Consider the following 12,144-nt stretch of genomic DNA (forward strand, 5'->3'; position numbering starts at 1 on the left):
TTGTCCCTCCAAGTGACATGCCACACCGACGCGCGCTTTGCTTCAATCGCCGTTTTCGTCTCTCTTTGCATGCACAGAGGTCAACAATGTTGCACTCAACTAGAAATAATGAAAACTGAGAATTTTTAAAACTTGCAAGAGATAGTTGGAAAACTGCATAAAACCAGAAATAAAAAAAATAATTAAAAAAAAAAAACAGCAACAATTTCACAAGAAATGTCTCTGTTCATATAGACCTAATCCACACGCATAAAGAAACAAATTAAACAGTTATGGCATAAGAAATCCTACAGATTTAAGTGTAAAGCCTACAAAGATCATCTAGTACCTGTGTGACTGATGTAGAATGGAAGCCAATAGAGAAAAGTATAAGCAACCAATTTTGAGAAGAAAAGACAAAATGCAAATGGAGCAACTCCAGGTATCCCCCATGCCTCAATGAATCCCACTGCTTGGTCCTTAATCTTTTCTTCTTTTCCTTCAAGAAGAGGCTCATCATTTCCAGTCCTGCTAGGCATCAACAGTGCATCATTTTTATCTATTCCAACTGCCTCAGGACTCTCGGGCAAGAAAAGAAATACAGTCAGCCCAACGGCTGATATAAGAAGGCCAGGAACGGCAAAAGACCAGCCCCACCCATAAGTTAACAAAGCAGAAGCAATCAGGGAGCCAGAAATATTACCAACTGATGTATGTGCATTCCATATTCCCATGATCAACCCCCTCTTCCTCTTCCCAAACCACTTAACAACGACAGCTACAACTGAAGGCCATCCGGTAGATTGAAACAAACCAGCAAATATCTGAACTAACAAGTAATAGTAGAAGCTATGCACATTTAACCAGTAACCAACACCAAAAAGAGCAGTGAAAAAGCCAGTCCCGACCATTCCTATCGTAAGAAGCAATCGCAAATTCAAACGATCTCCTAAATGTCCAGCAAAAAACATGCCCAATGAGTATACTGAAAGGAAAGCAACGTCAATCACTCCAAGCATTTCTGTACCACTTGGACTGTTGAAAGGAGCCCAACCACTGGTCTGCAGTGGTTTCCAGTGTTGACTATAAAACAAGTGAATACTGTTAGGAATTGGCCATGGTATAAAGCCTGATTCTGCTTTCTTGGGATCAAGCACACTTTTAACGATGCTTGTGGTTTTTCTAGTGGCATGGTAACTAGCATATGAGAAAAATGTTAGAACGAGAACAAGTGTTTGGCATGTTCTGAAATTGAAGGTAGCATTCCAGATGGATACCAAAAAACAGAGACCAAAAGGTTTTCTGTATATTGCTTGGACTCCAAATTCACTTGACTGACACATGAAGTCAGATAAGAATTATCCCTCAAAAGAAAATGAAAAGGATAGGAGACAACTAGTGATTAATAGAAGTAATGAATTTGTTACGCTTCCATGTAGAGATGGATCATCTGTAAAAGAAAAATGGGTCATCGAACTGCATTCTTGAAAAACAAAAAACAAACAGGGAATTTATTTTATTTTTGTACCTTAAGATTCATATAGTTCTAAAAAACACATGGATAAACCTATTTACAAAACTTTAAAAAAACCAGTCAAATTTCTTATGGACATGAAAAAAATCATGTAATGATGTATTTCAATATGAAAAATTTGACTATAAATTGACAAGAAATGGCGTGCATTTATATGCAAAGCAAGAAAAAAGAATAGGCATTGTTTAATAAAGAGTGAAAGTCATAGTGTACACCTTTTTCATCTGAAATATATTTAAATGTTAAGAAATCGTCTAAAATAAATGAAAATTCGAACATTCAGCTAAGTTTTAAGAAACTTAAGACTTAGAATTAGTTAAACAAAGACCAATCATATGCAATTTTAGTGGTGTAATATTAATAATTATTAATGAATGTTGTAATAAAATAAATAATACCTAGGTGTAATAAGTCTATGTATCTTGAATTTATTATATAATAGCATAAGAATATAAATATGTAGCTAGGTCTGAGAAATAATAGTTGATCTGCAAGCATCCCATCTCAAGATTGAGTCTTGGAAGTTGGGGTGAGGTAGTCAACAAAGAAGTTCTTGAGTATTTTTTAATGGTTTCTATCAGCTTTAAATAAGAAGTAAATCTGTAGCTAGGTCTGAGAAAAAACAGTTTGACATCTTTCACGTTCCTTATCCATATACCCTATTGGAAGTTAGATTTTTATGGGAGGATTATAGACTTTATTAATGCATGCAAGAAGAAGGCTTCATAGTGAGGTAATCTAATTTGCAAGATTATTTTTAGGACTTCTTTGTTTGTAAAAGGGCGTACTTGGGATTTGGGAAAGATACTGAGTATTCCTTCTTTTGTGCATCCCTTTCAACATAATTAATATTGGATCAAATCAACTCTTATCTCCCATCAATGTATGATTAAAATTGAAGCCAAACAATAAAAATATAGGTATCTTCTATGTAATTTTCTCTTTATTTTGTGATTGTTTTGGGCATATCATTTTCAATACTGATGATGCTTGCATTTTAGCATACTTGGCACACTCATTAGAACAAACTAATATTTAAATGAAGTTTTAAGATTAATTACAATAAAGTTAAAAATCAAAAGGTTTGAAAGGCTAAAAAGTTTTGGCTTTTAGAAAACTAAGATGAATCAAGTGTTTCCCCAATAAGGTCTTATAAACTCATTCATAGGGTTTATAAACATGTCAATGATGATGATGAAGAAGACGAAAAGAAAAAGATAGAAGAAAAAATAAATCAAAAGATAAAGATAAAAAAAAAATAATTACAACAATCCAATTGTTTTGGATGACTAAGATCTTGACAGAGGTATATAAGCGGTCAATCATAGAAGCTTTATGCCTCAAGCAAGAGTCATTATTTAAGACTGAAAGCCACTCCAACAACCTCTATCAAAAGCAAATATTATATCTTCTTCACATGCAAGAAGTATGCTAATCAAGTCACGTTTCAACCAATCAGGTCCAATAACTCATGGTTAGAGAGAGATTAATATGATTGTTTATAATGAGGGTCAAATTTTATAAGTCTTATGCTCTTTATCATTCTATGATGCACTGACACTTCTCCTTAAAGAGACATGTAGTGTTATGCATGTATCCAACAAGACACACGTCTGAAACATGTCTGATTAAAAAAAAAATTTAAATACAAATTGGACATGCATGTCTTAAATATTTTATAAATTTTTTTAATATAATTTCTTATATTTAAATTTTTTACTTATTTAAAATATAAAAATTAATTTTCTTCTTTCTTCTTGACAATACCAAATCAATCGTCTGCACTCAATACCACATTTATGAAATATTCTCATTTTCATTTCTCTTTGGCGGGCCGCGACTTTGGTTTCACAATAATACTTGATGTCATCTCGACATCGACATTTGACAACTTTACAACTTCGACATTTCAAAACCATCTCAACATCAAAGTCTAACACTATCTTAACATTGATGCTTTCACTAACAATCTCTACATCGACAACTTGACAGCTCTCATCTTTGCACGATGTCATCATAACATCGACGCCCAACGCCCTCTCAACATTGACACTTGATACTTACTTCATAACATCAATGTCTAACTCTCGACAATATTGTCGTCTCCTCTCTTGATGATACACGACATTGACACCAGACTCTGAACATTTTTAACAACAAATTCAAGTTAAATGACTTATTATTTCTTTAATATTATACTTAATCAATTTTTATAATTTTTTTTTTTTAAATGTAAAATTATATTACCGTGTCCAACACGTGTCCATGTCTTATATTTTCAATAATTGATGTGTCCCGTGTCCGTGTCATATCTACATTGTCATGCCCGTGTCAGTGCATCATAATTATCATCCTTTCATAACACCATATTATATATAAAAAAAATATATCATAAGCTTAGAAGATATAAAGAAATCACTTTTGTTAAGAAAATATAACTTATAGGCTCAAAAGGGATAAAAAAGAAAAGTAATGAGAGTGATTACTCATGAGAGACCACTAGAGATAGAGTTCTATCTCTAATAGCATGTTGGTTGACAAGAATAAGGCTTGTTTCTATTATGAAAAGAAAAGATACATTAAGAGAGATTGTATAACAAAAAAGAAAAAGAAGCATTAAAGAGGTATTATGTCCTCTCCTTTTACCTTATAAGACCTCCTAATTTAAATCATTCCCTTAAACACCCAAATTTCTAATTTTAACACGGTTACCTAAGCTATATGATTGCCTTTCTAGGACCTAACCACTGCCAAAACTATAAAAGGGGGACGTCCCCACCACCCAAGATTAGTAGGTAAACTTAGCTCTCTTAAAAAACTAGGACGATATTCTTGACCTTGGCCAAAGACTTCATTTAGGACTAGTTCGACTAGAACCAAATCTAACACTCATTATCATTTGTAAAAAGCCCAAAGTTTAAACTTAAGCCCTACGTAAGAAAACAGGACCGACATTACAAATCTAAGACTTAAGTGAACCCTTCTTGGGCAAGCTGTTATTAGCATACATTCTTATATGATCTGACTAGTGCTAGATTGTTGTGGTCTCGAACCGATCCTTAGGGCATGGCATAATCTCTTCACTAGGTCGATAGCACCTATTCAACCAACTGATGTTATCACAATTAGTGCTTGATGTTGATTAATCGGTTACTAATATGATGCCAACTTGTTCGCCGCCATCCAACAAAAAAATCTTGTAGGTCAGTACTCCCTTTATCCTTGGTTGACACATTCATTGTTCAGAACTCTCCTAGGTTCGTCAATGACAAATTCCTTTTAGGAAACTATTGCCCTAGTACTAGCCAATTGTACTAGCTCCTTCATACTGATTTCTTATAAACCAACACAAGATGTCCTTGTCATCTCTTTCAATCAACTTTGGTGAATGCCTTACCACCCAGCACCATCTCTTTAGTCAGATTTTTCTAGCACCTTCCAACTTAGAGACATTTTCAAAATATCCAACCAAATAGCCCCTAGAAGAAATAAAGCAAGATGTTGAGCTTTTTGATTTCCTATAGTGGGATTGTAAGTCTTTCGTAAGTATCTTCTTGATGGTTGAAAGAATAGCCTTAGATATCCCTATTAGTTGCTTTAAACATAAGGGTAACACACCTTAGATGGTGTTGTAAGTCCCACTTTTAACCAAATCAAGATATATATAGTTTTGGGGTATTATTGGGTCAATCAAGCCGTTTTCAATTGGTTAATGAGGAAATGTAAGTCTCATTCATTGAGATAATTCTTGTTTGATTGACCTCTCATCGCTTAAGCTTCCTATTGTCACAACTTGTACATAAAATCCTTTGTGTATAATCAAGAACGTGAGTTGAATATTATTAATCATGAATATTCACGAATATTGTACCCATGATAAAATTAGCTATGGGGCTTGCACTCATGAAAAACCAAGAGCCCTGAGAACTAGATAAACTTCACTTGCTCCACCATATTAATTATGGGAAATATCTTCAATATATTTTTAATCTTCCATCATTTTAATTCCGTAAATCTATTAAAGATTCTATTACTTTTTTTCATCCTATTACTTTATTCTAACCAGGAAATATGAGGCTTCTTCAAAGTTGACAATCATTAGGATGATAAAAAAACAAATACAAATATAACTAATATAGATTCCTAAATTTCTTTTTTTTTTTTTTTTTGTGATTGTAGGTTACTTGGTGATAAAGAAGGCTATGAACTTAGCTTGTTCTTTCCATTTGTGTGATGATAGGTCATTGTTTTGAATGTGTGTGCATATAGGGAACAATGGTGTGTTGGATTCTAGTTCTTGGCACTATTAGCATTAGGATATATGAAGATGCATATAGGACATTAGTTGGGGTGAGATACTTACCAAATTTGAGAATAAACTTTATGTAGTTGGGTGCTCAAGCATTAACACAATGTATTAAAGGATTCATGTTATGACTATTCGGTATGTTTTACGTTGGCTGTCGACTACCTAACGCAACACTTCATTTTTCTCATCAAGGACTTGGGACCATAGCACTCTAAGTGAAAATAAAAATCTCTCTTTTTATCAGCGTATTAGTAAAATTGAAGTTAGAGAGGCTTTAAAGAAAATTAAGTGCGTAAAAACTAGCGGAACTAATGATATTCCTATAGAGATGTGAAAATGATTAGGAGATGAAAAAATTTCTTGCCTTACTAAACCTTTTAATATTATTTTGAAGACTAAAAAGATGCCAGATGAGTGGAGAATGAGTGTGTTGTTCCTATTTTAAAGAATAAAAGTGATGCACAAGATTGTACAAATTATAGAGGAATTAAGTTGATATGTCATACTTCAAAATTTTAGGAGAGAGTTATGGAGCATAGGTTACGACGTGATACTAATGTTTCTCAAAATCAATTTGGATTCATGTCGGGTAGGTATAATACGATAGCTATTCATTGATTGAGAGTGTTGATGGAGAAGTTTAGAAATAATGAGGATCTACATAAGATTTTTATTGATTTAGAGAATGTATATGATAAAGTTCCAAGATTTGTGCTATGAAGAGTTCTAGAAAAGAAAGAGGTTAATACTGCTTATATTCAAGTCATTAGGGATATGTATGTAGGCGTTGTTACTTGTATTCAAACACAATGTGTTTTGACTAAGTATTTACCTATTTCAGTTGGATTACATTAAGAATCAGCTTTAAACCCTTATCTTTTTTGCTTTAGTCATGGATGTTCTTACTAGACATTTGCAAGAGAAAGTACCCCAATGTATGATTTTTGCTGATGATATTCTTCTTATTGATAACACTAGAGAGAGAGTTGACTGTAAACTCAAATTATGAAGGTCAAGTTTAGAGCCTAAAGGTTTTCGTTTTAGTAGATCTAAAATCAAATACATGAAGTGTAATTTTATTAGTAATAGAACTAGTGGGGGTTTGTGACTTTGAGCAATCAAGTTATTAATAAGTGTACTCGTTTTAGATATCTTAAGTTTATTGTTCAGAGTGATGGTGAAATATATGAGGATATTATTAGTAGAATTCAAGTTGGATGGTTGAAGTGGAGAAATGCTTCGGGTTTGTTTTGTGATAGAAAAGTGCCACTCAAACTGAAGTGAATATTTTATAAGATAGTGATAAGACCTGCAATGCTTTATGGCGCAGAATGTTGGTCATTAAAACAAAAGCATAATATTAAGTTAAGTGTTGATGAGATGAGGATGCTCAGGTTGATGAGTGGATTTATTCTTATAGATAGTACGAAATGAGAAAATCTGTGAAAATGTTGGAGTAGCTCCAGTGATAGATAAGATTAGAGAGAATTCCTTTAGATTTGGTCATGTAAAATGGCAGCCTTCTGATAACCCTATTAGGAGAGTGGATGTATTATATTTGGGTATGTTAAGAAAGGTAGAGGTTAAAAAGACTTGGTTAGAAAATATTAGAAATGACCTTTCTCTATTAGATTTAAATGAGAATTTGACTCTTAACATGACACAGTGGAGAAAAAAGATTCATGTGACCGACCCCATGTAGTGGGATAAAGGCTTAATGTTGTTGATGTTGTTGTTGTTGTGGGTGCTCAAGCGATATAAGGTACAATTTTTTCATGAATATTGAGTTTTTCATGGTTTAAGGAACTCTTTAATTGTCATGAGAGCAAACAGATTTAGAGGGTTGTATGAGTTACAGGATGCAACTTCATGGGTTAGTTTAAGGATTTCAACAATGTTGGAGCATCACATTCTAAAGTAACAAAATAGAATTAGCTTTCAAGTCATAGGAAAAGTTACAAAATAAGTTCAGTCACAAGATAATGCGATCCATTCATGTGATTGGATGGATCAAATTTAAGCGGCATAAGTTGTCTGAATGCCAAATGGTTTGTCTTGATATTAGATCATATCATTACAACATAAATGATCACTTTAGGGGGAAAGAATTCAATGGTTGGTTCATGCTAAGGTTTATTTATGCCATGTAAGGTTGAAATATTTTTCCAAAGTTAATCTCTAATAGGTATTCAGATCATGCAACATTTGGACATTAGAATACTGCAATATGCATGGCCTTCAGGGCTTGCAAGCATATAATGCTAAGCTTTGAAAATAGATATGTTGGAGATCCAATTTGGATATAATATTAAAACAAGAGAGAGAATATCCATTATTTTAACTTAGTCTCAATTTTTAAACCGAACACTTGGAATTCATCCGCACCTAAACATATAAATTTTCTTATGGATCAATGATATGACACCTTCTATCTATCTATCTATCTATCTACATCCAGTCTGTGGATTTTTTTCCAAGGCATCAATGTAAGGAAGCAAGCAATGAACAACATCTCTATTTTTTTTAATTAGTTTCCATTAGCTCCATAAGAAGTCAGTCAATGCTACATTTTTCATAACAAGACATTCGATATCTCTTTTGCTCCTCATCAATATATCCACTCATAAGCTAGGCTTTCATTGAAAGATTGAAGTCATTGCAGTGAGATTATTTGGTTTGAGAAATTATTTTTAGGACTTGTTTGTTTGTGAGAGAGTGGACTTGGTATTTGAAGAGAGCAGTGAGTGTTTCTTCTTTGTGTAGATAGGTGGATGGGTATACGGATATGTATATGCATGTGTGCATGCATGACCTAAATGAAAAATAATATTACCATCTTATCGTCTTAAATTCATACAAAAAATTGCAAGCCTATAATCATTTATGCAAATATGGGGAATTTATGCCATGCTTTTAATATCAAAAGTCAAATAATTCAATTAAAGTAAAAAAAAATGACTTGAGAATATTATACCAAAAATATTATCAAATTTCAATGTCACTACCTTAAAAATGATTTGAAAAAAACTTTATTAATTTCAACACATCTTCAGTGAACACTATTTTTTTGGTGCAGTTTGAACTTGTGTCCTCTTCTAATTTTGAGAATTAAAAATTCTGGAAAGAGTGTGAAAGCATCAAACTCATTCAAAATAAGATATTTTATCTCTCTTTCTAAATTTCTAAATTTTGATCATTTTTAGCACAACAATTTTTTTTTTATCTTTCATCATTACCTGCACTAGAAATTATATAGATATTTTTCATTGAACATTCCATATACAATAGCACTCATTCAGCTAAATTGACGCATACGTTCAATGAAAACATGAACTCAAAGTATCAAAAATAAAACATAGCATTATAAGCTAAAATCAACAAGTCATTATTATCTAACCGCCCAATTCACAAATGACAAGACAAAATTAAAAACAAGATAAATTTCGACAGCAGTACTTCCGAATAATCACATTTCTAACAAAAATAAAATCACAAATTCCCACATAAAAAACCTAGCAAAACTAAGATCGCATTTTTCTCCTTACAAGGTGTCTAATTAATTATTCGTTATGGATCTTCCATCAATAAGCCATGAAACGATAGCTCATAAAAACTAAGCCTAATCTTGAAGCTAAAAAAACGAATAACAAGCAACCGCTCTATTGCAAGAAAATGTATAGAAACCAATCCAAGCATGAAAAGGAGAACAGAAAAACAAAACCTAATTTATCACCTTCGAATAGGGTATTACAGATTTCCAATCTTTCTCATCAAATCTCTCCGACCTCTATCTAAGTAGTCCTTTAGTGCTTTAAAGTATTCGAAGAGCAGAAGGAAGAAAGGAAGAAAGGAAGAACAGAATCCTACGCAACGGTGTGGAAGTGGGAAATTTTTAATTTTTAATTTGAAGGGATAATTAATAATCGTTTAAAATACTCTGAAGCATTTTAGAATTTAGGCATTCGTATTCGTCATAATTGCAATGTTGCCATCACTGCATGGATTGGCATCAAGTTTTCACTTTTCAGTACACCACGTGGAAGCTTAACCGTCCAATTGTCTAAATATGTCGATTTCTCACTGTGTGGCCCAGAATCAGGATTCGATATGAACTATTACAAAAAATATTAAAAATATATAATTATTTTATTAAATAAGTCATTTTCATTTTAAGAAGCTATCTCTATTTATTTTCATATTAATTTCACAAGTTGTAAGGTGAATCTATCTCATGCGCAAGAGCAATCAAGGTTTCAGTTTATTCGACAATATTTTAAATAAGTATATATAAATTAATTTATTATTTATTATGGTAAAAATTAAAATTTTATTTTAAAACATCAAATAGCCATGTTTTATTACTATATATCTTCAATATAAATGAAAAATGGAAATTTAGATGGAGACATTGGCCCCCTCATATCTCTCTTAAATATGTTATTGGGGTCACATAATGATAACTAAAAGTTTATGAAATTTTACTTAAGAGCTAAGTTGATTTATTTTAATTAAAAAGTATGATTTCAAAATTAAAAATTGTGTATGTTTTTATATTTCAGCATGGGTTTCAATCTTCATAAATTAAATTTTATTTTTTACATTCAAAAAGAAAAATTTTAATAAAAAACTACAATTACCTTTATTTAAATATGATTTAAAATTAATATTAATTTTTTTCTAACAATCAAATACATTCAATTGATTTTAAAAAAAGTATATTCGGAATTATATTGCACATTTTATATATTTATATGCATATGAGGCAAATCTTATGTATTGACATATCTATTAACTAAACCATGATATTTACGTACATAATATTCAAATCTCAAATCACATAAAAAATATCACTAATGTTAATTTTATTTTAAGTAAACTACATATTTTTATATGATTGAGATGCTAAAATGTTATATTAGTAAATCTAAAAATTTGGGTGTTAAATGTATGTGTGTGTGTCTGTGTGAGTGGTATGTATGTAAATACCCCTTTGCATTTAATATGAAGTTTGACTTGAATCAAATGAATAGAGTCCAATATCCCATAGGCGGGGGGTAAGGGGGGGGGGGGGCACGTGCCCCCCCTAAATTTTTTTTTTTTTTTTTTTTATTCTCTTGGCTGCATGTGTTAAGAGTTTAAAGAAAATAAATATTTATCACTTTAATAGGATCGATTCATAGTAGATTTAGTTTCGTTTCAAGTTGCATATGGAGTAGAGAGTGTTGGAAACAATTTGAAACCTAGATAGCTTTGATATATTGGATAAACTTCTCGTCTCTTAGGAAGAAAATGAACATTCTCCACTCATCTAAATATTTTTGATGGCTTCAAAAATAAGATCAAGAGCACTATTATGTTGTGCAATGTGAAAACTAGTCGCATAGATAATTTTTTTTATAAGAAAAGTAAGAGATTGAGGCATAATTATTTAGTCACCATTTTTACTACATTTAGTATATACATTTTAATTGAATTTTTCTATTTTTGTACTCATTTTAAAGCAAATTTTAGTATGGATGATCAGTTTACATAAAAAAAATTAACATTCTTTTTATAAAAAAATAAGACTTAAAAATTCCCTAATTTAGCATGCAAGAATATGCTTTAGGTTTTGTTCGGAATAATAATCATAATAATTTTCACAATAACTTTCTTATAAAAATGTTTACTCTGACAACAATATCAAATCACATGCCCAAACGGAGACTGCTCAAAAATGGCTTTTTTTCCCTCGACCCAAACTGCCTGTTTCGTTTTCTCCTTTGCTCCTCTCTAGCAACTCACAACCTCGAGCACGATTTTTGTTTTCCATTTCGGTCCTCTTTCGTTATGTTATTTGCATTCTTAATTTTGATCTTAGAGCTCCTCTTGGCTCTAGTAATGAGACGACAAAGGAAACTATATTAATTTATTAATCTGAAATTTCATATGAGATGGCAGACCGTTAGAAAATTGACCATGGAAAATTGACTGTCTGAAAACTGCGAAAAATTGACCGCTGTAAAATTCTACCTTTAATAGATGATTTTCCTGTAGTGTTTAATTTAGGCCCCCCTGAATAAAATTTCTGGCTCCGCCACTGCAATATCCTATATATCAAATCAAATTGCCCCTCTTCTAGGAAGAAAGGGGGATAGGGCAACCTTCAAGCAATCAAGATGAATAGATGAGACAATCATAGGAAATCAATTAGGTTGTTGTTAGAACTTTAAAATTCCATATGATACAAATATCTCACCATGATTTCTAATTTTTTTAAAAAAATAATTTATAAATTTGTGAAGGATTATTTTGGCCTTTTTTATTAAAATCTATCAAATTT

General features: G+C 31.8%; 1 protein-coding gene across 1 annotated transcript; it reads right to left on the reverse strand.

Moving 5' to 3' along the window:
* Positions 1-317: 317 nt before the first annotated feature.
* Positions 318-9,702, reverse strand: LOC110108120 (putative glycerol-3-phosphate transporter 1). Its single transcript, XM_028691642.1, has 2 exons — positions 9,556-9,702; positions 318-1,429 (listed from the first exon to the last, which is right to left on the reverse strand). Exon 2 carries the CDS (start codon positions 1,320-1,322, stop codon positions 318-320), a length of 1,005 nt encoding a protein of 334 aa, XP_028547475.1. The 5' UTR covers positions 1,323-1,429; positions 9,556-9,702.
* Positions 9,703-12,144: the final 2,442 nt, after the last annotated feature.

This window comes from Dendrobium catenatum, unplaced genomic scaffold (genome assembly GCF_001605985.2).
Source record: "Dendrobium catenatum unplaced genomic scaffold, ASM160598v2 original_scaffold_34012, whole genome shotgun sequence".
NCBI lineage: Eukaryota > Viridiplantae > Streptophyta > Magnoliopsida > Asparagales > Orchidaceae > Dendrobium > Dendrobium catenatum.

What these genes read in the sequence shown, in the direction of transcription:
- LOC110108120 (XM_028691642.1), bottom strand. Translation starts at nt 1,322, where the DNA reads ATGTGTCAGTCAAGTGAATTTGGAGTCCAAGCAATATACAGAAAACCT.